The sequence below is a fragment of the Hordeum vulgare genome, chromosome 5H (assembly GCF_904849725.1).
Source record: "Hordeum vulgare subsp. vulgare chromosome 5H, MorexV3_pseudomolecules_assembly, whole genome shotgun sequence".
NCBI lineage: Eukaryota > Viridiplantae > Streptophyta > Magnoliopsida > Poales > Poaceae > Hordeum > Hordeum vulgare.
The window spans coordinates 476,327,010-476,353,659 of NC_058522.1; the positions used below are offsets into that span (position 1 = coordinate 476,327,010).

The following is a 26,650-nucleotide window of genomic DNA, read 5'->3' on the forward strand; positions in this document are numbered from 1 at the left end:
GTTCGTGAAGTCTAAAAAGTTTGTGAATTTTAAAAAATTGTGCATTTATAGTAGAAAGGAAAGGAATGAATAAAACCGAACAAAAAACCAATACAGATAACCTAAAACCAAAAAAGAAAAACAGGTGAAAAGCTTCGAAGCTTTCCAAAACCGGCTAGGAAGCTTTTGGGAGACTCCCAAAACCGGAGCTTCCAGCTCGTACCCGGTCCTGCCTTTGATGGCCAGCCCATTTAAAATCCATCGAGGAGGTGGAGAGTGACTGGTCAGGAAGCGTTATTTCAAGAGCCTCATAGCAAGCATTTCCATGCGTTGTTATTTGTCGCGTTATCAGGCGCCACCACATATCGCGTTCTAAGCGTTTTTTTGAATTACATTTTTTCTCATACGTGTTTTCGGCTTTTTAGATTATTATTTTTCTGATTCTTTTGGTGTTTTGGTTTTCCATCTGTCTTTCTTAGCTTTTTGATGGAAAAAGGTAAAAAAAAATATTTTATGTTTTTTTTGCGAGAGGCACGGTTTTGTTTCCGTGCGAGGCACGGTCGTGCCGTTCGGAAATAAAAAAAATATGTTTTCTATTTTTTTATGAGAGGTATGGTTTTGTTTTTGCGAGAGACACGGTTTTGCCTTCGTGGGAGGCGTGGTCGTGCCTCTCGGAAAGGGAAAAAATAATGTGTTTTTCTTTTTTTCGCGAGATGCACGGTTTTTCCTTCGTGAGAGGCACTCCCGTGTCTGTCGGAAAAGGAAAAATAACGTGTGTTTTTCGCGAGAGGTACGGTTTTGTTTTCGTGAGAGGCACGGTTTTTCTTTCGTGAGGGGCTCGGCCATGCCTCTCGAAAAGAAAAAAGTGGAAAAAAACACGTTTTTTTTCTTCTCGTAGAGGCACGGTTTTTTTGGTTCGATTTTTTTATGAAAAATAAGTTCGGTAAAATATCAACATGGGATCTAGTTTTGAAGATCTTGACGCGAGAAATCCAACGATGAAAACGGTTCGAGATTTCGACGCATGGTTTAGGAGATAAAACATTTTAAAAATAGGAATCTACGAAAAAATGAAAACTCCCAGGTTGCGACAAGTGGCATGCATGCAATACACAGTTGTCGCAACCTGAGAAGGTGGGAGTAATCTTTGAAAGTAGTACTCCCTAATTAGTGATTTCGAAGGAGGTGTGGGTCACGGGTGATTAAGGCTAAAAACAACGTTATAGGCGTCGAATAGGAATTGACATCTAAGAACTCTCCAGATTGCGACAAGTGGCTTATTGCATGGGTGCCACTTGTCGCAACCGGGATTTTTTTTTCTCTTTTTTCATAGTTTGTATTTTAAAAATGTTTTATCTTCTAAACCATGCGTTCAAATCTTGAATCCTTTTCACAGTTGGATTTCTCGCGTCGAGATCTTTAAAACAAGATCCCTTGTTGATAGATTTTGACGAACTTGTTTTTCCTAGAAAAAGTCATAAAAAAATCATGCCTCTTGCGATAGAATTTTTTTCAGAAAACGTGTTTATTTTGCGTTTTTTTCCTTTTCAAGAGGCACGGACACGAAGGCAAAACCGTGGCTCTCGAGGAAGCAAAACCGCGCCTCTCATGAAAAAATATGTGTTTTCCCTTTTCGAAAGGCACGAACATGTCTCTTACGAATGCAAAACTGTGCCTCTCGCGGAAGCAGAACCGTACTTTTCACAAAAAAAACTGAAAACACATTTTTTCCTTTTTGAGAGGCATGGCCGTGCCTCTCACGAAGGCAAAACTGCCCCTCTCGTGGAAGCAAAACCGTGGCTCTCGCGAAAGCAAAATCGTACCTCTCACAAAAAAAACACAAATTTTTCGTTTCCGAGAAGCACGGGTGTGCCTCTCGCGAAGGCAAAACCGTGCCTTTAAGAAAAATAAAAAACAGGTTTTGTCACACATTTTAAAGAAAAAATTGTCAAAAGACTAAGAAAGACCGGTGAAAAATCAGAACACCAAAAAAATCTGAAAAACCCAATTTAATAAGCCAAAGACGTGTGCGAAAAAGTAAAAAAAAACAAAATTCAAAGAAAGCACTCACATCGTGACATGTGGCGGCGGCTGATAACGCGCCAAGTGTCGATACGCTGGAGTGATAGCTGGGAGGCTTTCGAAGGAGCGCTCGCTAACTAATTGCTCTCCTCTTATGTGAATTCTGACTTTATCTTTAAATAGTACCACAATGGGCTCAAAGTCACTTAGAAGGCAGAGAATAGCTCCCGAGCCCATCATCACTATATTTCTTTAGCTTGATTTGTGTGTTGAGATGAACTGACCATTCCGTTAGTGCATAATTTGTGATGAACATGGTTTTTGAAGTAAGAATGACTTTGTGGGATACAAAGTGGTGAATGCATAAAAAATGTTCCTTTTAATTTTTGCAAATAAATACACGCTCATTACAAAATCCTAATGTACAAGAAATGGTGCAGTTTAAATAACTTTTGCACTATCTCACTATGCATACATGATACATCCAACTTATTTCAAATCTGATTATGTGTAAAAAGTAGAGGAAGGAAAAAACACATCATGTCAAATTGTCGAACTCAATACAAACCATGGCTGAGTCACTTGTAACCCTTGCTAGGAATAGATGTCCAATACTGTACATACGTGTCCATCCGTACATGTAGAGAAGGGTGTGAATGGGATTTGGACGATGAAGAAGAAGAGTGTGGTAGCTATGAATGTCAAGAACCGTCCGCTATACCTTATGTGTTCAAGAGGCATAGAGCCCACTAAGGAGCCCACTAAGGAGGAACCGCCGAGACTTTTTATCTGACATCACATGAAAGTAATTACGCTAAATGGCTTGCTAACCGAAAACTAAAACATGACTACCCAACTGGTGGGAATGACAACATTTAGACGTTATGTCATTGGATGTCTTCTCATTACTACAACTACATTCCGCATGACACCACGAGACAAAGAACTGCGACGTGTGTTAGGGCATTTGATTTTTTGTTTGAACACTTGTACAATTGGGGTGTTAGGAGGTGATCAGGCGACCCCGCATGATACTAGAGTGCATGAGAAGCTCGATAAAACAATATGATCTCAGTCACAACTAACACGCTCTGATGTACCATGTTAGGAGCGACAAGCAGGTCACGACTAGCGATATGATGCATCCAACATGTGACATAGAAGATACAAAGACAAACATGCCTAACCATTGCGCAATGTAACATGCAAAAGACCTGCCAGACGGTTAGGCATGACTGAAAGGAACCAGATGTGCAAATAAGTTTACATGTACCTGCAACTAGTGTTGTAGTAATCTGTGAGCCATAGGGGACTCAGCAATCTCATTTCCAAAGGTATCAAGACTAGCAAAGCTTAATGAGTGAGGTAAGGTTAAGTGGTAAGGCTGCAGCAAGCGACTAAGCATTATATGAGGTGGCTAACTTACGAGTACAAGAAGAAGAGCGAGATGATCTACGCATTACGAACGTGAACTAGTGGTGTTCAAATGAATGATCCTGAACACCTACTTACTGTTGGAATTATGCCCTAGAGGCAATAATAAATATAGTTATTATTATAATTCCTGTATCAAGATAATCGTTTATTATCCATGCTATAATTGTATTGAATGAAGACTCATTTACATGTGTGGATACATAGACAAAACACTATCCCTAGCAAGCCTCTAGTTGGCTAGCCAGTTGATCAAAGATAGTCAGTGTCTTCTGATTATGAACAAGGTGTTGTTGCTTGATAACTGGATCACGTCATTAGGAGAATCACGTGATGGACTAGACCCAAACTAATAGACGTAGCATGTTGATCGTGTCATTTTGTTGCTACTGTTTTCTGCGTGTCAAGTATTTGTTCCTATGACCATGAGATCATATAACTCACTGACACCGGAGGAATACTTTGTGTGTATCAAACGTCGCAACGTAACTGGGTGACTATAAAGATGCTCTATAGGTATCTCCGAAGGTGTTAGTTGAGTTGGTATGGATCAAGACTGGGATTTGTCACTCCGTGTGACGGAGAGGTATCTCGGGGCCCACTCGGTAATACAACATCACACACAAGCCTTGCAAGCAATGTGACTTAGTGTAAGTTGCGGGATCTTGTATTACGGAACGAGTAAAGAGACTTGCCGGTAAACGAGATTGAAATAGGTATGCGGATACTAACGATCGAATCTCGGGCAAGTAACATATCGAAGGACAAAGGGAATGACATACGGGATTATATGAATCCTTGACACTGAGGTTCAAACGATAAGTTCTTCGTAGAATATGTAGGATCCAATATGGGCATCCAGGTCCCGCTATTGGATATTGACCGAGGAGTCTCTCGGGTCATGTCTACATAGTTCTCGAACCCGCAGGGTCTGCACACTTAAGGTTCGACGTTGTTTTATGCGTATTTGAGTTATATGGTTGGTTACCGAATGTTTTTCGGAGTCCCGGATGAGATCACGGATGTCACGAGGGTTTCCGGAATGGTCCGGAAACGAAGATTGATGTATAGGATGACCTCATTTGATTACCGGAAGGTTTTCGGAGTTACCGGGAATGTACCGGGAATGACGAATGGGTTCCGGGAGTTCACCGGGGGGGGGGGGGGGGCAACCCACCCTGGGGAAGCCCATAGGCCTTGAGGGTGGCGCACCAGCCCTTAATGGGCTGGTGGGACAGCCCAAAAGGGCCCTATGCGCATTGGAAGAAAAATCAAAGAGAAAGAAAAAAAAAGGAGGAGGTGGGAAGGGAAGGAAGGACTCCCACCCACCAAACCAAGTCCAACTCGGTTTGGGGGGGAGACCTTCCCCCCTTGGCTCGGCCGACACCCTTGGGGCTCCTTGAGCCCCAAGGCAAGGTCCCCTCTCTCCCACCTATATATACGGAGGTTTTAGGGCTGATTTGAGACGACTTTTCCACGGCAGCCCGACCACATACCTCCACGGTTTTTCCTCTAGATCGCGTTTCTGCGGAGCTCGGGCGGAGCCCTGCTGAGACAAGGTCATCACCAACCTCCGGAGCGCCGTCACGCTGCCGGAGAACTCTTCTACCTCTCCGTCTCTCTTGCTGGATCAAGAAGGCCGAGATCATCGTCGAGCTGTACGTGTGCTGAACGCGGAGGTGCCGTCCGTTCGGTACTAGATCGTGGGACTGATCGCGGGATTGTTCGCGGGGCGGATCGAGGGACATGAGGGAGTTCCACTACATCAACCGCGTTCACTAACGCTTCTGCTGTATGGTCTACAAGGGTACGTAGATCACTCATCCCCTCTCGTAGATGGACATCACCATGATAGGTCTTCGTGCGCGTAGGAAAATTTTTGTTTCCCATGCGACGTTCCCAACACTTACGTCAAACATAACCCCATCGTGTTCTCGATCGGCGAAGGAACTCACGAAAGAGACATTCATGGTTACGCACTCAGTTGAGATATTTTTATTAAGTTAACTTCAAGTTGTCTATAACCAGTGTTAAATAAAGTTTCCACGTTGCCACATAACCGCGGGCACGACTTTCCGAAAAGATTTAACCCTGCAGGGATGCTCCAACTAATCCATCACAAATTACCACAAGCCGCATAGAAATCCTCGATCACGAAACTCGCGATCTCGTCGGACTCCTTAGCGGAAAACCTCAACTCTGAGATTACCCAAAGCATCAACGAAATCCCGATGCACAAGACATTTGTCAACGGTAAAACTAATCCAGCAAGGCCACCCGACGTGTCGACGATCCCGATAGGAGCCGCGTATCTCGTTCTCAGGACACGACGGATAAGCGAAGCGTACGGTGGCCTGATAGACATCACCCGAGTTGCCCCGGGTTGGCCCCGCACGGTGCTCTGTTTTGGACCAGCACCATCAGCACTGGCCCTCCCAGTATTATGTTGAATTACTCCTCGGGTAGCGCTAACTCCCTATGCATTTCAGTATTAATGGAATTATTATGTTGGGCAAATATGGTACCAATGTTGGGCCCTGCCAGACCAGCTTTAATCTAAGACGAATTATCAAGGGGGTCCCCATAACAACCCCGATCGTGTTAGGAGCGCTCAATTATGGAACATAACACCGGTAGCCGAAACTAAGGGGGCAAAGGTGGAACAAAACACTAGGCTAGAAAGGTCGACCTCCCACCTTTTACCAAGTATATAGGTGCATTAAATTAAATAACATTTAATAGAGTGATATAACAAGGAACCCATGTTATCACATGGAAGCATCTGCACCTGCAACTAGTAACGCTAACACATGGTTAAGCAAGGAGAACGTAGCCAATCAGTGGTTTGCTAGGTTGTGAACAGGTTGAAGGTTTTCATGGCAATGTTGAGAGGCTGATACTTAAAAGGTGGTAGGCAGCGAGACATAACGATAGAAACGGTAAAACTAGCATCGCAATGATAGTAATGGTATCTGGGGAAATGGTCATCTTGCCTGAGATCCCGCTTGGAAGAAGAACAAATTCGTGAAGCGGACGAACCGATATAGTCGAACGGGTCCTCACTTTCCGACACGCTTGCGGAACTCTATCGAGACGAAAGAAACCGGAAACAAGAATCAACACACGATATACACCGCACGATGCACAACACAAATGATGCATGAACGGCTGAATATATGCAAGACATGGTATGTCAATTCACAACAAACAAACACTACACATTAAGTAAAGTTCAATATGCAACGGGTTGCATATTGACGAAACTCCACATACGAATTATTTAGTTCTATCCTGATTAGGTACACGGCAATATTAAATATTGTTAAACATGGCAAGAGGTGAAGCGCAACTAAACTATCTATCTAGGCATTTTAAATGACGTCGGAAATGACATATAGCACCTCCGAGATGACCTCATACGTTAATTTATAATTCTGTCCAAATCCGAACTAACACTTTTAAATGTTTGTTAAACAGCAAAATAAATAGGTTCACATGATTCTACGTGTCGTTACAATCAATTTACACATAGAGAACATCTCCAACGAAGCTACGGTTCAAAAGATACGAACACCGCAAGATATGATGACATGAATGCAAAATGTGCGCAACGACAGTCACAAGCATTTCAAAACACAAAACAACCAAGATATTATGAAACTACACGAGATTCTAAGCAAGTTCCATATAGGACACAATCCAAACGGAGCAACGGTTCAACAACTACGAGTAAACAAGAAATCACTACAATCTGCCAAAATCAGTCACATATCATTTTCTACGCCCTCGAACAACTAGCTGCAAGAATCCAAAAGGCTCAAACAAGGCATGAGACGATAGAGAGAAAGAAGCACTACAACATACAACTAATAACATCTAGCATGGAAGCATGAAACACTAGGAAAAGAACTCACGAAGTGGTTTCTCACACGCAATTTCAGACTTAGAGAAAAAACACAGTTTATGAAAGTGCAGTTTTCGATCTGAAGGCATATTGACAGCAGCAAAACCATAAACTACAGGACCCCAAATGGCATGAAAATTGACATCATGCTAGACAAACTTAAGGTCTACAACTATCTCCATTGCATCAACCTCAAAAAGCTTTAGATCACCAGATAAAATCAAGACAACACAGCAACAAAATATAACAGATTTCAGACTTAGAAATATTTCAGCATCTCCAAAACAACACTATTTTCTAGCAAGCCGAGAACAAGCAAACCACACCTAAACATGGATTTCTATTGCAACCAAAATTATCAAGGGCTAGCATACATATCCAAGGACAAATCTCTAGTTGACAACTCATTCATATCATGCACGGATTAAATCACATAAAATAAATAAAAGGGCAACATGGCAAAATATCACGCGCACTAACTTGCTCAAAAGGTAAAACTAAATGCACGGTTAAATTATATGGATTTTTCTACCCTGAAAACATATATAACATGTGGGGTTGCAAGAATAAAATAACGCCACACGTATATGCGAGATTATGTGCTAAACGCGATATACCAAACTAGCTACGTAATCCTACATGCAAAAATACAAACAACTACTATAAAATACATCGCAAAAGGTTCCTAAAAATATAAGCATTTTATCTACGGAATTTGAGCAATCCGAACACGCGCGATAATAAATACGGGACGATCCACTATTAGGACAGCATGCAAAACTAGGCATATGGCGGGTCAAACCACATCAAACATGCATGCAAGTTACAAATTACGAATCTACGCGAAAAACTACACAAGTTTCATATATTACTCGCTGCGATTCGACGCACGGTTTGAATTCTACGGGCATTTGAAAATTCTAGCCTTTTTTGAAATTAATAAATTCGCAGGTTATTAAAAACTATATGGGACGGAATATACTATTGAGCCAAAATAACAGCGCGTGTAAAAAAACTACAATGCGCCCAGACGAGGGATAGGGCAAAAAAATGGGGTGGCTCACCTAGGGCCGATTAGGCCGGCTCGGTGCAGCAGGTCGGCTCGGGCGCGACTGAGCCAAGCGCCGGAGGCGAGGCGAGGCGAGGCTAGGCCGCTTGGGGGGCGAGGCCCACCACGAGGTCAACGCACGAGCGGCGAGGGGCTCCTCCTCCCGATCCTGATCGGGATCGAGAAGCACGCGACGACGCAACTCCCACGACGACGGATGGCGGGGCTCGGCAGGCCGGCGGCGAGGGAGGCTGGCGCCTTGGGATCCGGCAGATCCGCCGGCTGGCGGCGCGGACTGGCCGGAGGCGGAGGGCGGCGGGGAGGAGGCGAGCTCCGGCGAGGCTCTGGAGGTCGGGGACGGGCGCACATGGCGGGTTCCGGCTTGGGACCCCGAGGCGGTGGCGATGAGGCGGCGCACAGGGGCTCCGGCGGCGGCCTAGGGTGGCACAACAAGGCGCGGGATGCAGGGCGACAGATCCGGCGCGGGCGGCGGCTGGCAGGAGCTCGGGGCAGCGGCTTGGGGGCGACCCGCGCTCGGGCGGTGGCTGGCAGATGGGCTCGGCGGGCCCGGCGGCGCTGAGGAGGAGAGAGAGGTGGGAGGGTAGGGTTTGAGGGGCGCGGATCCCGAGGAAGAGAGAGAGAGAGTGACTGTCTAAATTGATTTGGGGGTCTATTTATAACAATGGGGGGGCTAGGTTTAGCAAAATTTCGTCCCGGATCCAACCTTGCGATCGGAATCAAACGGTCTCGAACACGGGACGGGCTAAGTGGCCGTGTAGAGTAGGCTAGCCGGAGAAGAGAGGGAAAACAGGCCCCCGACAATGTGATTTAAAATACCGAAAAACGTGCGACGATAGACCGGATACGGTGCCGCTAAGGTCGACCGTTCGGGTACCAGACGGACTCCGATTGCGACGAAATTTGGCAGGCGGCCTACCTACATTAAAATAAGACCGCCCGTCAAGTTTCAACCCAATCAAAGAAAGTTTTATACACACTTTTAAAAACAAGATTTAAACGCTGTCGCGGGCGCGGGCGAGTGTGGTCGGGCTCAGAACGGGCAACGATGAACACGGAGAGAATCGACAACTAATAACGGATGCAACTTTTAAAAACTGGCGGCAACGGAATGCCGATGCAATGCGGATGATGCGCATGATGCGATGATGATGCAACAGATAAAAAAATAATGACACGACGAAAACGGAATAAGGGGGAATCTTCTGGAGCGTCGGTCTCAGGCTGTCACAGGCTAAACCTTACTAGTCCTTTGGTGCACACAGGTAGGATGCAAGCAGATGCATCTGCGATGTCCACGTTATCAAAATATAAACTAACAATAGTTATTGTGATAATTTTGGTAATGCAAAAATAATCAACACATATGGTCATGGACTTCGTAGACGCGTCGGCCTACATCCCTCCACGCGGGTGACTGAGAGAAAATGTCTATTTTTGGGTTCCAACTACACTAAGGGCATCTCAAACGTAGACCCTCAAATCTCCCGCATATGTCCGGACCGAGTGGTTCGGACCCTACAAGCCATCCAATGATGTCCCGTATTCGTTGCGTGGACCAATCCATACTTTCGTTTTCCGACAAACTGGAACCAAACCAGGGGGTTTGCGGGATCCTAAAACCAGACACCTAACATCTTCGACCCATCGAAAACTGAGGCGGAGCCCACACATTTCGAGTTGTGCGGACACTTGAAGCAACTCACCATACGGTGGCCAAGTGGTGTGCAAATCTCCGAGCAAGTACATTATTATATGTGTTGATCACTTGGTCAGATATGCTCTACTGGTCATTTGGCCAGATTGAATATGCATATTCTTGACAATGTTTTATTTTGTAGCTTCTCGTGTGTATAATTTGTTCTCAAAAGTTTAAGAAGAAGAACTTTGTCATCATGCTTGGTTGAAGTTGAATGGGCACACTAGGTGGAATATATTTACTGTCAACTCAGCCAAGACCGTCGGCATGGGCACTGAGGAAAAAATGGGTGATCCAGCTGACCCAACCAAAGAGCCGCCGAAGAAGATCGGAATAGGGCTCCGGGGAAAGAAGTGGGAGGAGGAGAAGGCAAAGCGAGAAGGACCCACGACCATAATGATGGAGAGGTTTGAGGACATCTTAGCGAAGAATGAGGAGACATGTGTCAAGCGCTCCGACATCAAGGAGACATGTAAGGCCGATAGGTCTTCCATCTTGATGGCGATGACTGAGAAGACGCTCAACTTTAAAAAGAAGAAGGTTGGACTTGAAGAGAAGAAGGTTGAGTTCGCAACCTCTTCGGAGGAGACGAATGTGTTGACCTTGAAGATGAAGGATTTGGATGACGATACAAGGATGATCGTGCAAGCCCTTCTCTTATTATGTTGAAGTGCACGAAGGATCAAGTGGAGGGGGCGGAGAAGGAGGCGGTCAAGACAAGGAGGCGGCAGCATGAGCATGGAGACTCAGATTGTCAGTCCAGCAGGGCAGGAAATCTTTTACACGGGCTATCGCACATATATTGCTTTGTATTCGGACATGTAAAAACTATGCATACTTAGTTTTTGTTTGTGACCGGACGTTATGTGATTAAGAGCATTTAAATTTTAAATTAACTAAACCTCATTTTATATGACGACTTTCGAGTCACTCTGTGTTGCCTAATCCCATCATTTCACGGACGAATACTCTGTCTGATTTAATGTTGGTGCCCGAGATGCGCTAGCATCAGGTTAGTTGGAGGGTATGCGTTTAGAGCATCTACAACCACGCTTAGCAAATATGACTCTCTTTACGCCCGCGGGCGTGTCCGGTCAGTGATCGGGCGTGTTTGTTTTAAGCCTTCACTTTTTCATTCGTGCAGCCATATTTCTTATATTTTTCTCTTATGTCTGCCCCGGTCGTGATTGATGAAAAAGAGAAGAAAAAAGAAAAAAAATGAATAAAGAAAAAGAAAAAAATGATTCAGGATGAAGTCGCGTCCTATGTGACGGACTGACCAAACGTGTGCGGGCATGTCCGCGATTTCTCATATCATCTTCATATTTAAGATGGATATGAAGGGTGTTAATCAGTACAGGAGTTTGAAACAATAGGAAGAATCCAATTGAATCTTATGATCAGTCGTTGACCGAACGATTTATCTACGTTTAAGACGAATATAAGGGATCTGTTTGTAGATGCTGACCGATGAGGCAGGTATGTGGAGATAACAAAGATAAGACGACTGAGACGACCAATTCTTCTCTCTCTTTTTTTTGTACGAGAAAGTATAGGTGAGACGACCAATTCAGCTGCTAACAAACATGCCGGGTAGCGCACGGAAGGCATGTAGGCTGGGCAAGCAACCTGCCGGCTGGTGTGACTAATTCAAATCAACATTATCTTGGATGTGAATAATTGAAATCAACATTTATCCTCGATGTGACTGATTCAAAGCATAATGATTCGAACACGTAAACCTTTTTAATCAACATGAAGATGAATCAAATTTAGCCTAACGTTGGCCATTTGGCACCTGCAGGCTGCAGCGTGCTAACTAGAGGCAAAGGGGATCAACTAGTATGTCGTACATATCCGTAGGTACTCTTGGACTTGGGATTCTGCTTGTAATTTACACCACGCCGGTCGATCGATGGCCACATTGCTGGCTGCGCTCATTCCGGACCGCCGCCGTCGGCGCCCACGGCACCCGCGCGCCTTGCCGCCGGCCACACAATAAAACCGAGCCGGAGGCCTCGGCGCGCGCGGCCGCACCGCTCAACGACGACTGCTGCCAGAACTAAACTAAGACACAGCTCGTGTCCACTGGGAGACTAGCTCGCCGGCTACTCGAGGCGCAGCATGCGCCTGAGGTCGCGCGTGGCGGCGTCGTTGACGGCGGCCGCGGGCTTCTGGAGCGGGAACTGCGGCAGCGGCAGCGAGCTCGGCTCGGGGGACGCGGCGGAGAAGGCCGGGCCGGCGTACACTTCCACCGCGGGGCGCCTCGCCGGAGCGGCCGCGTGCGTCACCTTCCCGTGCGAGGAAGAAGAGGAGGAGGAAGGCCGGCCATGGTGTCTCCGGCCGGTCGCGGAGGCCGTTCCGGCCGATGGAGGAGGAGACCTCCTGGCCGTGCTGGGGTTGCTGGGCCTCCGGTGCGCGGCGCGGATCCTCTGCGGCTGCAGGATGTTGTGCGGGCGGAGGACCTCGGTGGCCATGCGAACGGAGGTGGGCGGTCGGAGAGAGGGGGGACGGGGAGTGGAGAGCGCGGCTGGTTGATTGATTGCTGTGTGGGAATGGAACGCGGATGAGAGGGGGTGTTATAGGGGAGGGGAGGGGAGGGGAGTGAAGACGCGTTGTCTTCTCGGGCGACGCGGTTGGTGTTGCGGTGGACTTGGACTCGGACTTGGACGACTTCCGCCCAGCTTCGGTCCTCCCACGGGCGGTTGGTTCGGTTGGTCCGCGCTTCGGTTGCATGTTCCCGCCGGTTTCGTAGGGTCGCTTTGCTGCTGTTCCCTTTTTGCAAGTCCCCAATAAAGATCAAGACGCAAAAAAAAAAAAGGAAAAAATAAAGAAAGATGAGGAATAAGTGGTGCTACCGGCCTCCTTTCTCTCAGCTGTGCAGAGGGAACTCGATGAGCGTGGATTTTTGTCCAAAAGGACCCCCTGTCGAGTGGGATTGTCAAAAGAGACCACATGCGAGTGCAAACGTCAAAAAAGACCCCCACCCCGGGCGGCGGCAGGCGCGCCAGGCGGCACGTGGCACCTGCCGCCACCGCACGAGGCGGCCGGGGGGCCTGCCGCCACCGCCCCTGGCGGCCGGGGCCTGCCGCCACCGCCCCTGGCGGCCAGCGCGGGATCCCGTTCCCGCCCACTCCTGTCCGTAACGGACAAGGCCGGGTGGGCCCTGCCGCCTCGGGAGCAGGCGGCCAGGTGCACTTTTTCCGCGCGCCGGCACTGTTGCTGATTGCGCTGATTCCCAGGCTCCTTTCCCGCTCGAATTTTTCCCGCGCGGCCGGCCGGAACAGTGGAAATTTTTCCCGCTATCCACCGACGAAACAGTGCGAAATTTACTTCTTTGCTCCGGTTCGGACCGTGCAATCCTTTTGAACAAAAATATTGTGCAAGTTGCACTGATGGCTAAGTGCATGGAAGGCATCTACTACGGATATTTTGTTGGGCCGTGGTTATCCCCCATCCCTCGAACCAAACCAAGATATCCACGCTGGTGAAGGCGGGCGGTTTTTTCCGTGGTTTCACGGGGCTCTCATCTTCGGGTCAGCATTGTTCACCGCGGCGATTTTAGAGTGACTCTTTGTGTCCTGATCGACACTGTTCGTTACGGTGGTTTCGTGGGGCTTTTATCTCTAGGTCGACATTGTTTACAATAGCGTTTCTTATATTTATTTATAGAGAAAGTATGTTTTAGCTCTCGATCAAATATTTTGGGAGTGAATGTTTGATTGCTATCGCAGCAGTGACACGCGATAACGACGGACGAGCAGTGCAATAGTTTCCCGCCTAATTTTCCCGCGTTATTTTCCCGCCAAATTTTCCCGCTGCAGTTTCTCGTTTTCGCGCCCTTTTTTCCCGCGTAGACATCCGACAGAGCCTATAAAAGGAGGCAGAGAGTGAAACTCTCTTCACCATCAGACAGACTTTAAAGCACCTGCACCTCCATAGTCAGTATGAGTTTGCCTTGTTCGGATCAGAGCATTAGGCCTAGGAAAATGCAGAGTGCAAGCTTGCCTCGGGGGGTGGAAGCAGTTCGATGTTGGTGCGGAGATGTCTGCAAGGTGAAGGAGGTGACGGATTTTTCAGATTGGTTGGGCATGAAGTTTTTCATGTGCGCCAATTATGAATCTGATCCACCCGAATCTATTTCTGCGTACGTCAGGCCTCCGGTATGCTCAAGTCATCCAGATTATTGTTATTTGATTTTATTGTTTACTTGAATCTGATCCATCCTTTAGTCTCCTCCTCCTCTCTGCATGTACTATCGTTGGATTGACACGGAAATGCCGGACTGGGCGGTGACCGAGATTCGTGAAAGAGGTCGCCGTGCATGGGCTAGCTTGGACTTGGAAGAGCGTCGTGAGAAGGCTGAAGCAGAGGAGAAAGCAGAGCAGAAGAAAGAGTGGGAAGATTACTGTGTGGAGCAGAGGGCTTTTCTTGATGAGATGAAAAGGAAAAATCAAGAAGAGAAACTTCGGCTGGAGGAGGTTTACAGACAGTGGGAACAGGCCCGTGAAGCTGAGAGGGAGAGAAAGAGAGAAAGGGCTCGTGCCGCCAAGGCAGCAGAAGAAGCTGGTGATGGAAAAGGAAAATATCCACGTTGGACTCAGTAGATTTATTTTATTGTATGTTAAGTTGTCTTAGTTGTATCTTATTTCTGCAAGATGTATCTTAATTTCGGCAAATTGTATCTTAGTTTCCGCAATGGGTATCTTAATTTCAGCTACGTGTATGTTCATTTTATCCCGCCATTTATTTCCCGCCTCGCTTTCCCGCCATTTTATCCCGCGTATAGCTTTGCCGCCACTTTGTTCCCGCCCTTGCTTTCCCGCCCTCGCTTTCCCGCCCTCGCTTTCCCGCCTCGTTTTCCCGCCATTAGTTATTCGTCTCGCTCTGCTGCACCTATAAAACCCCCTCCAGACCAAGGTCGGTAAGGAGTGTGCTGAAAATGTCTCATTATCCTTTCGATCGTAGTTTTCATAGTGGTATGTCCGAGTGTCTTCTGCGCTTAGCTAGCAATTTCAAGATAGATAATAGAATAGTTTCATGGGACGAACTCATCAGTAGTGACACGCTACTGAATGAGGTTGCCCACGCATTAGCTAGGAAGGGGTGGCCTGCGAGGACATATGAGGAGATTCGGAAAGAACTTCTGCGGTTGAATGAAAGATGGAAGAAGAAAGGCCAACACATACGCGGTGGAGGTGGAGTAAAACATCCCTTCTTGTGGATTGACGATAGTGAGGACGAAGACGATATCTTCATGCCGAGTACCAAGAGCGCGTCATCGACGAAGGCCAAGAGCGCATCATCATCGAAGGCCAAGAGTAGCGCTTCGTCAAAGGGCGAGAGCTCTGCATCGTCGAAGGATGACGACGACTTTATGTAGTTTTTTTTATGAACTCTACATCTTAATGTATCTTATTTTATGTATGTTATTTTATGTATGTTATTTTATGAATCTTATTTTATGTATCTTATTTTATGGAAGCAACTTCAAATATATCGCGAACTTTTATTTCATGAAACTACATAGATGTCTTGTACGTACATCTGAAAGTTTGAAACTGACATAGAGAGATGCAATTGTTCGCACACATACATAGACGAATCACCCTATGCGACGACGACCAGCTGGCCTTGCCCGACGACCGGAGGGTGACAATCGATCAGGGGGTCTGTGTTCACGAAGACCACGACCGTACTGTCCCTCGTGTTCCTGTGTCTGCAACTGATGCATAGGTGGTGGAGTCTGAAATCCATATTGAGATGATGATTCTAAATTGTAGGTGAATGGTTGTGACTCAGAATTGATGTAAGATGGACCAATAACGTCCTGCCCGAAAAAATCATTTATCATTCCTGGGAGCGTGCATTGAGTATCATGGGTTTCTGTGAGTATTTCTTTCTGTACGCCACGCTGGGTATGTTCATCTCCCCATGATGGATCATTAATTTCCTGGTCCACGAAAAAATGTTTTTAAAATAAATTGTGTGTAGCAAAAAGATGTGTAAATAGAAGTTATGTAATTGCTTATTATAATTGTACATACCTGTCCGCTGTTGTAGCTTTGTGCTCCCTCGCTTGTCTCAGCCCAACGATTCTCCTCGGACATCCTAATCCCTCGTGTGGGCAGATATGGCTGAGATCCTTGAATGTGTGCGTCATATGCTGTATATGCATCCTGCTCCACGAAATGAGTTTGTTCGGGTGTCGATCCTACATCTGGAGCATTTACCTGTGATGTCTGCCCATGTATTGGTAGAGAAGAGTCATGTCGTGGAAGTGTCGGCATAGTATTACAACCCTCTGCCCACCGCATGGACGACGACGGCGCCCCACTCGGTCTAGCTGACCTCGGTTCCGGAATGTTGTACGCTGCAGTGACAACGTCGTTCTCTATACCGCATCTCGTAATCCTTGTGCTCACGAATTCGCTAATTTTTTTAAACCACGACCTGCGTTTAGGATCACTTCCCTCGGCTCGCATTCCTTCACTCGCCATCGCTTGTACTTGGGTGCAAATGTCAATCTGAAAAAAATCGTTGTTCGTTGGTTAAATTGTTCATGAAATGATGGACCTGAATAGCAAGATGTTGATTATTACCGCGGAGTCACGATAGTAAGCTGATGATGTGTCCATCCGTCTCTGCAACTGTTCCATATGCGTTGGATGTGTTGGCATCGTAGGTGGTTCGCTCGTCAGTCTAGTACGCGTGCTCATGCGATACCAATTATAGTACGCTTCTGTCGTAGTTGCATCATACGTTCTGCATAAATAAATTAACATTACTAAATTGACATCACATTCTGTATTTTATAAGCACATAATTAAATTAACATTAGTAAAATTACCGTTGCTGAGGCACTATATTTTGTAGAGCTTCATTATTCCACTGATTTATCCATTCAATGTTTTCTGCATTCCAGTCCACACCAGATCTGCCCATATTGCTCATCCTGTAATTATAGATAACAAAAAAAAAAATTCAAGAATAGTTGATGGAATATCTATTTAGCTAGGTCACATCTTACTTACTTATGAGTTTCTTCGTCGATACATCTTGAAACCGGTGGTGGAATATCTTGATATAGACCGAACTGTCTCATGACACGGTCAGGATTATACGGTTCCACAAACCATAGATAGAGTAAATTGCAGCAAGTCATCCAAAAGGCACTATCTCTCACGCATTCCACTGGCATGTGTTACGAACCAAATACCATATCAATGTGCGCCTCAGTCCACGGGTTCCATGTTATTAGTGAGTCGTTAAGAAGCTCAAACTGATCATGGTATATGGGGTAACAATTTTTTGCAATTTTAGTAGACCATTTTTTTTGACCCAACATCCACCGAGTGGACATAGTTACAACACCCTCACCATAGTTGTACGGGGTTGCGGGTTCTACTATCTGCGGTCGTCCTACAGGTAAGTATTCCCAGGACCACAACTGTAGAAACTAGTAGGAGACACAAAGTAATGGAGCTTTAGATGTGAATGCCGTTTTTTGAGTGGCATCACACAACCCTCGGTATGTGTGAGAAAGCAAAGCAGAACCAAAGCTATATGGTGGATTTTGGGGTAAAGGTTCGTCAACTATCTTTGCGGCAAAATAGATGAGACCAGGCAAAACTACATCCCCGTGAGAATTAGGAAACATCACACCGAAGAGCCACAACAAATATGCAAACAAGTGTCTCTTCGTTGTCTCAGGATCAGCATGGGTAGATAAAATTTCGAAGTTAATACGAAGCCAGCTGTGTGGGACACCTCGAGACGGACCAGAACGATCTGATATGGGCATTTCGAGCCTCAGACGGGCAGAGACATCTGCTGGCCAATTAGGAGAAACTCGTGGATGTACCACTGGCACACCTCTAATTGGTAAAGCTGTGATCATTGACACATCTTTTAGAGTAGGTGCAAGCTCTCCACATCGAAAGTGAAATGTGTGGGTCTCCGGTCTCCATCTATCAACGAGGGATGTCAAAAGGGATGGGTCGACAGTAAAACTACCTCGACGAGCTGCGATGTTCGCAAAATGTAGGAGCCCATAAGCCTCAAGGTGTTCAAGGAACCGATTCTCTATTGACCAGGGCGTCTTTACAGTTCGAAGCCGGAAGGTCTGAGGAGGATTTTCATGATTTGGATTTATGAAAAGCTGGCAACGGTGGTGGTTGTCGTGATAACCATTCAAAAGCTGGGGCATTTCAGCCATAACCTGCAATCACGATGAAAAAAATTAAATATTCCGAATATTACATCACGATTAAATTAAAATACATATTCCGAATATTACATCACGATTAAATTAAAATACATGTTCCGAATATTACATCACGATTAAATTAAAATACATGTTCCGAATATTACATCACGATTAAATTATGAATACATAGCATGATTACATATCACGCAGTGTTGTTGTTACGATACGGACAGTCCCTACGCGGGTGACCAGCACACCTACATACGCGGCATCGCCTTGGTTCTCCCAACTGGCTGTGGTCCATGTCATTGCGATGACGCCTAGACTGACGCCGTCCCTTGCTGGTTCGCATCAATGCGGGATCTGGAACCCATGTGGTGCCTTCTGGCCATAATTGCTTGTAGTTCGTATCAATGCCCCATGCCCAAAACTCACCGTTCCAAGTGTTGTACAAATTGTGCATGTTGAAGTATGGTGATACGTACGGCTCGACACTAATTTGTTGATCTGCAGCTGCCCGCAATACGTGACTACAAGGATATCCCAGAAGCTTGGGCTTGTTGCAAGTGCACTCACACGATGTTGCGCCAAGCGTCACAGCTTGTTTTTTTGCTCCCCTGTGGTGACCCTTCACAAACATTGCTCGCACACTAACTTCCCATTTATTCCTAAGTGCATCTACCTGCCTGCACCCATGTCTTTGCGACTTCTTTGCTTTGTCATCAAGATGTCTTTGCATCTTCTCAGACCAGGTCTTGTTCAAATCAACTAGCGCCTTGGCAACGGTGACTCTATCTGCAAAGTATGACACAGTCTGGTTCCAAGTTTCATCAATTAGTGCTGTGATAGGTAGTGCCCTCACCCCTTTAAGAACACCATTGTACACCTCGGACATGTTGCTTGTCATTATACCGTATCTAGCGCCAGTGTCATGAGACTGCACCCACTTGTACAAATTGGGACAATTCTCATTAATCCACTGGCTCAAATTTATTGCTCTTCGACGACCCCTCCGGTCTTCTCTCGCCTGGAGGGATGCGCGCTCGATCTGACCATTGATACCTGCCCAGATAGCACTCATTTTTGCTGTAGTTTTCTGCATGCACATCCTCTTGAATAGCTTGAACCAATCTTTGTTTTTGAATTTCGAATAAAAATTAGCTGCCAAATGCCTCATGCACCACCTTGTCTCCAGATCGGGCCACCCCCAATCTGGATCTTGTGAAGCCTTAATTATCTCAAGCGCGCTTAATAGTCCGGTGTTGCGATCAGAGATGATGCAAACCCCTTCCCGGTCTTTGATGACACCCATCTTCAGGCAACACAGGAACCATAGCCAACTATGTTTGTTTTCGCTCTCCACTAGTGCATAGGCAATAGGAAGAAGTTGATTGTTTGCATCAGCTGCCATCGCCACTAAGAGTGTGCCCTTGTACTTTCCTGTGAGAAATGTACCATCAATTGATACAACCGGACGACAATGCTTGAATGCTTGTATAGTCTGGGCGAATGCCCGGAATAAGCGATCCAGGATTTGCTCGTCCGGGTTCAATGGATTTGGACGTTCTTTCCGGAAAACTTGAGTCCCCCTATTAGCAACTGAAATCTGATGCAGCATTCTAGGGGCAAAAGAGTACGCCTCCTCATAGGTTTCATACAACCTCTGAAATATCTTTTCCTTTGCATGACGAGCCTTGCTATAGCTGACGGGGAAACCAATCAGATCAGATGCAGTTGCACGCAAAGCCCTAATACTAATATTAAGACTTTGCTGCACAATGGTTTGCATCACCTGTGACACATATTCTGCAGTCACGTTGCGGTGCTCTGAAAGAGTGCCGGTTTGCTCACAACCATGTTGCTCTATTTTTGTGACATGCCATGGCTGACATGCCCCAGGCTTCTGGCGAGCAATAACTCTTCCGCGGCAACCCGCTTCGCGATGGATGCATATGAGCTTCAACTCCTTTTTATCAGACTGCTTCACTCTATGTTGCCTGTGTATAGCAATTGCATAGCTATGTATTGCTTGTTTAGCAGATTTCTTATCTGGGAAAATCTGTCCAACGGCCAGACTCCCCGCGTCTAGGCCAGCAACAGAGTGAAATTCATTGGTGATGCTCATAACCTGTAAAAACTCTGGGTTGATTGCTGCAGCGACCGCATTCTCAGGAGGAACAACTTCATCATCATCTGATTCCGAAGACGCAGAAGAATGACCATCATCGTCATCATCTAGCGCCTCTGGCAATCCCTCGACATGTTCGCTCATGTCAACGACCGCAGATCAATATCCCGTGTCATACACTTGATGGCCACCTGTTGGTTCCGTTGGGCCGGCGTCGGGGGCTACAGTTATGGCCATATGTTTGCCACCGCTTGGTTCTGATGGGCCGGCGTCGGGGGCTACAGTTGCGGCCAACTCGGCCTCACCGGCACCGCTACTGCACTCGGCGACATCACTGGCAGAAATGAACTCCACATAAACCATGGGTTGTCCATACATGGAGTTATTGGGATTGCTTGCAAAACCCATGTACGACGCCCATGCTCTTTCACCGGTAACCCGTCGCAAAACCCAACGATTTCCTCCCTCAACCACGAAAGCCTCCAGGGTCATTTTTTTTCCATTCATCGCTGAACCAAACACCGATCGGATGCACCTTCTAACTGCCGCATACTCTACATTAACCATGTCTTTCACTACAACCGTAGTCATCCCGCACCTAGACACATCCACACCAGAAGGACCCTCACGTACGATGTGCCCATAAAACACTAACAAATTTTCCATAGTACCTAACGAGCAGCCATATTTACATCGTTAGTCCATTAAAAATCATATTTTTAGATTTACATTGTAATAACAACATCCATTACTTATCTTTTTTACATATAACAATTTAACAACATCCATTACATCTACGCATAATAATTTATATTGTATCATTTATCGTCACACTACATCTATAAAATAAATAGAAGATGAATTACAATATGTCATTCATACCTCTGGTTGGCAAATTACATACTGCATATATATATATGCGGCAAAATACATACTGCATATATATATATATCACGAATCATATTTCTACGGGGTTGGTAAATTATCAAATAAACAAATATATTACACACGCGTCTTGCATGTAATAATACTAATGGAGCTAACATATTATTACATGTTTTTTACAAAAATGCTAGTTACATATGCATTTCTTCGGCTCCTTTCTAAATACCAGTTGCATGCAAACACGAACAAATCATCGGTAATATATGAACATAGTCGACCTATTATCACATGAACACAAATATGAACAAAGTCTCATACCTTGATCTTCAACTTAGTAGTTCATATCGCATGACAAAATAGTTCCACAAAAATGATAATACGCTCCCTAAGACAAAAGAAAACACATACTTAGAAACTAATCAAACAAAATAAAAACATCATGCATGCAAACACGACCAACAGAAATGGAAAGCTCTTACCTTGATCTATCTTTTCTTCAACTACAACGTCTTCAAAATAGTTCCACAAAAGTGATAATACGCTCTCTAAGACAAAAGAAAACACATACTTAGTAACTAATCAAACAAAATAAATACATCATGCATGCAAACACAACCAACAGATATGGAAAGCTCTTACCTTGATCTATCTTTTCTTCAACTACAACGTCTTCAAAATCTCACTTTAATCCGTCCTAAATCGCCACATAAACATTCATACGGAGTGAGAAAGAGAAGAGAGTGAGAAAGAGAAGAGAGTGAGAAAGAGGAGTGACACGGGAGGCAACGACAGGAGAAGAGAGTGAGAGAGGAGGCAGCGACGCGGTTCGCTTATAAAGGAGTAAATTTCGCACTGTTTCATCGGTGGAGAGCGGGAAAAAAATCCCACAGTTCTGCCCGGCCGCGCGGGAAAAATTCGAGCGGGAAAGGAGCCTCGGAATCAGCGCAATCAATCATCAACAGTGCCGGCGCGCGGAAAAAAGGGCACCTGGCCGCCTGCTCCCGAGGCGGCAGGGCCCACCCGGGCTTGTCCGTTACGGACAGAACGAATCGGGAACGGATCCCGCGCTGGCCACCAGGGGCGGTGGCGGCAGGCCCCACGGCCGCCTCCTGCGGTGGCGGCAGGTGTCACGTGCCGCCTGGCGCGCCTGCCGCCGCCCGGGGTGGGGGTCTTTTTAGCCGTTTGCACTCGCAGGTGGTCTTTTTTGACAATCCCACTCGACAGGGGGTCCTTTTGGACAAAAACTCGATGAGCGTTGGCAAGTCGCACAATAAGCAGGATTGCTGAGCAAGCTCGACTGCAACAAGAAAGTCAATTTGAGTGCTAACATCACGTATCGGTAGATCCTGAGCGAACTTTCGCGCCGTGATTCGCGTTACCGTTGGCCCACCTCGTTGTATTTTTTAAACATAAATACAAACGCAAACGCTCGTATATACACGCATACACTCATCCCTATAAACGCATACATGCACGTTCTATCCCTATAAGCATCTCGAAAGACTAAACCGGCATATCATCTTTAGATTTACGAAGTCACTGTAGGCGTCTCGTCGTCGACGGGAACGCCTCCTCCCACTGAAAGCGTATCGTCGAAAATCTCTACTATTAAAGGGGGATCTGCCGTCGTCGTGATGGTTCAATCAGGCTCGATCAACCCCTCCTCTCGCTACCTCCCACCTACCCCGTCCTGTTTTTTTTTTTCAATTACCCTCCGAAAACCAACCGCAACCCCGCGCACGAAGAAAAATCGCTCCACCCACACGCTCCTCACGTCGCGCCAGGAAAGGCATCGCCTCGCCTCGCCGGCCGATAGGGTTCCTGCACAACTGCCTCACCAGATCCCGCTCACCGGATGCGAGACGCCGACCTCGCCGCGAAACTCTGGCCCCTCTACGCTGCAGAGCTCCTTCCCCGCCTCTCACTCGCCCGACGCCGGGCACCGACATGACCCGCCTCTGCACCACAGCTCCTTCCCCGCCTCTCACTAGCCCGACGCGGGCACCGATATGACCCGCCTCTGCACCACAGCTCCTTCCCCGCCTCTCACTCGCCCGACGCCGGGCACCGACATGACCCGCCTCTGCACCACAGCTCCTTCCCCGCCTCTCACTCGCCCGACGTCTCCTACCACTGAAAACGTATCATCGAAAATTCTGAAATAAATCCAGGAATAATTCAAGCACCAGGATTTAAAACCTGGTGGGTTGTGGATATCACTATCCCTCTAGCCATCCAACATGTGGTTTTGCGCCCACCTTATTGTATACTGCATGTACAACGCAGCCCAGGATGTATTATATGAGTTTATTCCCTACACTTATCGCGGCGCACCTGACCCCACCGCCGTTTGTACCGCCAATAAACACGAGAGTAGTTATTGTGACTTCGTCTTACTTTCTTTTTCTTCTTCGGCTTCTCTTTTTCTTCCTTATGACTTCACCTCCTCCGCGGACAAGTCCATCCCATCGATTTGCCGTCATATTGAAGCTTGCAATTGGAGCGAGAAACTCACTAGGACACATTCCCCATATTGGTTCCTACATATTCTACGAAGATCTATATCGGTTGAACCTCGATGTCAAGGATTCAATCAATCCCCTATACAATTCCTTTTGTCCATCGGTACGTTACTTGCCAGAGATTCGATTGTAGGTATCTCCATACCTAGTTCAATCTCGTTACTGACGAGTCTCTTTACTCGTTCTGTAATACAAGATCATGTGACTAACTCCTTAGTCACATTGATTGCAAGGTTCTTGTGATGTTGTATTACCGAGTTGACCCTGAGATACCTCTCCGTCATACGGAGTGACAAATCTCAGTCTTGATCCATGTCAATCCAACAGACACCCTCAGAGAAACTTGTAGAGCACCTTTATAGTCATCGAGTTACGTTGTGATGTTTGATACACACAAGTTACTCCTGCAGTGTCAGTGAGTTGCACGGTTTCATGGTCATAGGAACAAATACTTAACATGCATAAAACGATAGCAATAAACTAACGCGATCATATGTTATGTTCATAGTTTTGGTCTTTCCCATCACATCATTCTCCTAATTATGTGACCTCGTTATCAAATGACAACTCGTGTCTATGGTCAGAAATCTTGACCATCTTTGATCAACGAGCTAGTCCATTAGAGGCTCAGTAAGAACAGTGTGTTGTCTATGTATCCACACATGTATTTGAGTTTCCAATCAATATAATTCTAACTTGAATAATGAACGATTATCATGAACAAGGAAATATAATAATACCCACTTTATTATTGCCTCTAGGGCATATTTCCAACACTAAGAACTGATGAGCTATCCCTTCTTGGTTGCAGTGATGGTTGAGGCACATACGTAGGATCTAATAACCTCTCTCCATATTGCATAAAAAGAATATCCTTGACTGATTTCCCATAACTTATTCTCTCCATGATTAGATTATTTCTTAACCCACAATGCTGACTGTTATGGAACATTACTCCACAAAAAAGACATATCCGTTCGATCTTGTCATAAAGCTGTGGTTGACTTATCAGGAAGAGTGAGATTGATTCTATCCATCAATGGCTGCATTACCTTGAGTTTTGTAGTGCCCATATGTACTCTGGTCTTGCAAATAACATGTTGTTCTGAAGTGGATGGAACTCCGAAGGAGTACCTACCGTGCAAATAATATCATGTAAAAGTTGTAGTGATCTTACTTCTCTGGGAATCCCATAAGCTCTAACAGTTACATAGATGTGCTCGAATTTGTAATCATCTCTTGTCTTGCTACCATCTTCCGGATCAACCCATTCCAAGAGTAGATTATCCGATCCCATTATCCAGGACTGACGGGTGAACACAAACCTCATATCTTCTCGAGAAACAAAATAAGCCATAAACAGGTGAGTTGAAACTTGAGTGATTGCATAAAAATGTTGCTTCCACACTTTAGCCATGGTTTGAGTGATAGTATGCTCTGAAATAGTCATCGGGGTTCCTCCTGTGCATGCTATTTTCATCAATAGCATGTATTTGTCCTGTATCTCCTGGCTCTGCTCTACTTGATTTGCTTGCAGATTGCAGACCCTAGGTGCTGATAAACTAATTGCCTGAAGATTAAGAGCCAGATCCGACACACCTTTTATCTCTCGCTGTCGTTGTTGATTGTAATCCCCTTCCTCTTTATCTTCTTCTTTTTGGACCAGCTGAAAACTATGCACATCCATCGTGAAGGGAAAGGGATAATCTCCTTCACTGCAGATCTCACCCTCCCCAACTCAGATTGAGAGATGGAAAAAAGGAATGGATGGCGGATGAGGGATGGGAAGGATCTATGTGTATGAGAGATTGGATCAAAATATTGTGAGATTAGAAGGAGCAGGATTAGGGATGTGCGAGAAAAATTAGGACGACATGGCGCTACTCTCCACTCAGGGAAGTCTCCGGAAGGTTATGTGTTCCCTCACAAGACTTTAAATTGCTACTCCCTCCGTTCCTAAATATAAGTCTTTAAAAAAAAATCATTAGTGAACTATATACGGATGTATATAGACATACTTTAAAGTGTAGATTCACTCATTTTGCTCCATATGTAGACTTCTATTGAAATATCTTAAAAGATTTATATTAGGAACGAAGGGAGTATTTTTTTTTCTAGAGTACTATAGGCTAAGAAACTCAAAAAAGATAAAACATCTAAGGAGAGCCTAACTTGGAACTTGTATTATGTGCGAAAATAAACATAAAACATCTAAGCACAGCCTAATGGTAATATTTTTCATTGCTTTCAAAAAAAATGGTAATATTTTTCAATCAATTTCTTTTGACGAAAAAAACCATAACACTAACTAATGAGCCGAAAAATCTATCAATGGTCGTTTTGGTTGCGAAAACCTGTTTTTTGGTTTCTGTGAAGTGGGTCAGGCTACCCCTTTGTTGTGATTTCCCCTACCCTTTATCAACCGGGTCATTCTAAAACCTTACCTTCTCTTATGGCGGGTGACAATTTTCCTCCTGTGTTGGTTATCCCGAAAAGGGATCGGGAGGCGGATGAGTGGCTATTGAAGAAGGAGAAGCAGGAGTCGGAGCGGCTGCAATCGGCGATAGAGGAGGGGGGGGGGGGTCAATCCTCTCGACACAAAGTACAACGAGTACGACCTCATATAGCGGGAATATATACTTTTTCAACCCCACACTCTACTCGACGAGGAGTGTAAGTCAATGTTTTCTCGCCATTTTTGACCCCGATGGTTGGCCCAACAACGCTGGTTTTGGAAAATTGGAAACCTTTCGTGTGGTTATGGGAAGATCGACTAGTTCTTTCCTTTTTTCTATGTATTTC

The 26,650-nt window shown here is 45.8% G+C and overlaps 1 protein-coding gene across 1 annotated transcript; it reads right to left on the reverse strand.

Moving 5' to 3' along the window:
• Positions 1–11,777: 11,777 nt before the first annotated feature.
• On the reverse strand, positions 11,778–12,665 carry LOC123395906. The gene has a single exon (XM_045090932.1). It carries the CDS (start codon positions 12,579–12,581, stop codon positions 12,213–12,215), a length of 369 nt encoding a protein of 122 aa, XP_044946867.1. The 5' UTR covers positions 12,582–12,665; the 3' UTR covers positions 11,778–12,212.
• Between the last annotated feature and the right edge of the window lie 13,985 nt (positions 12,666–26,650).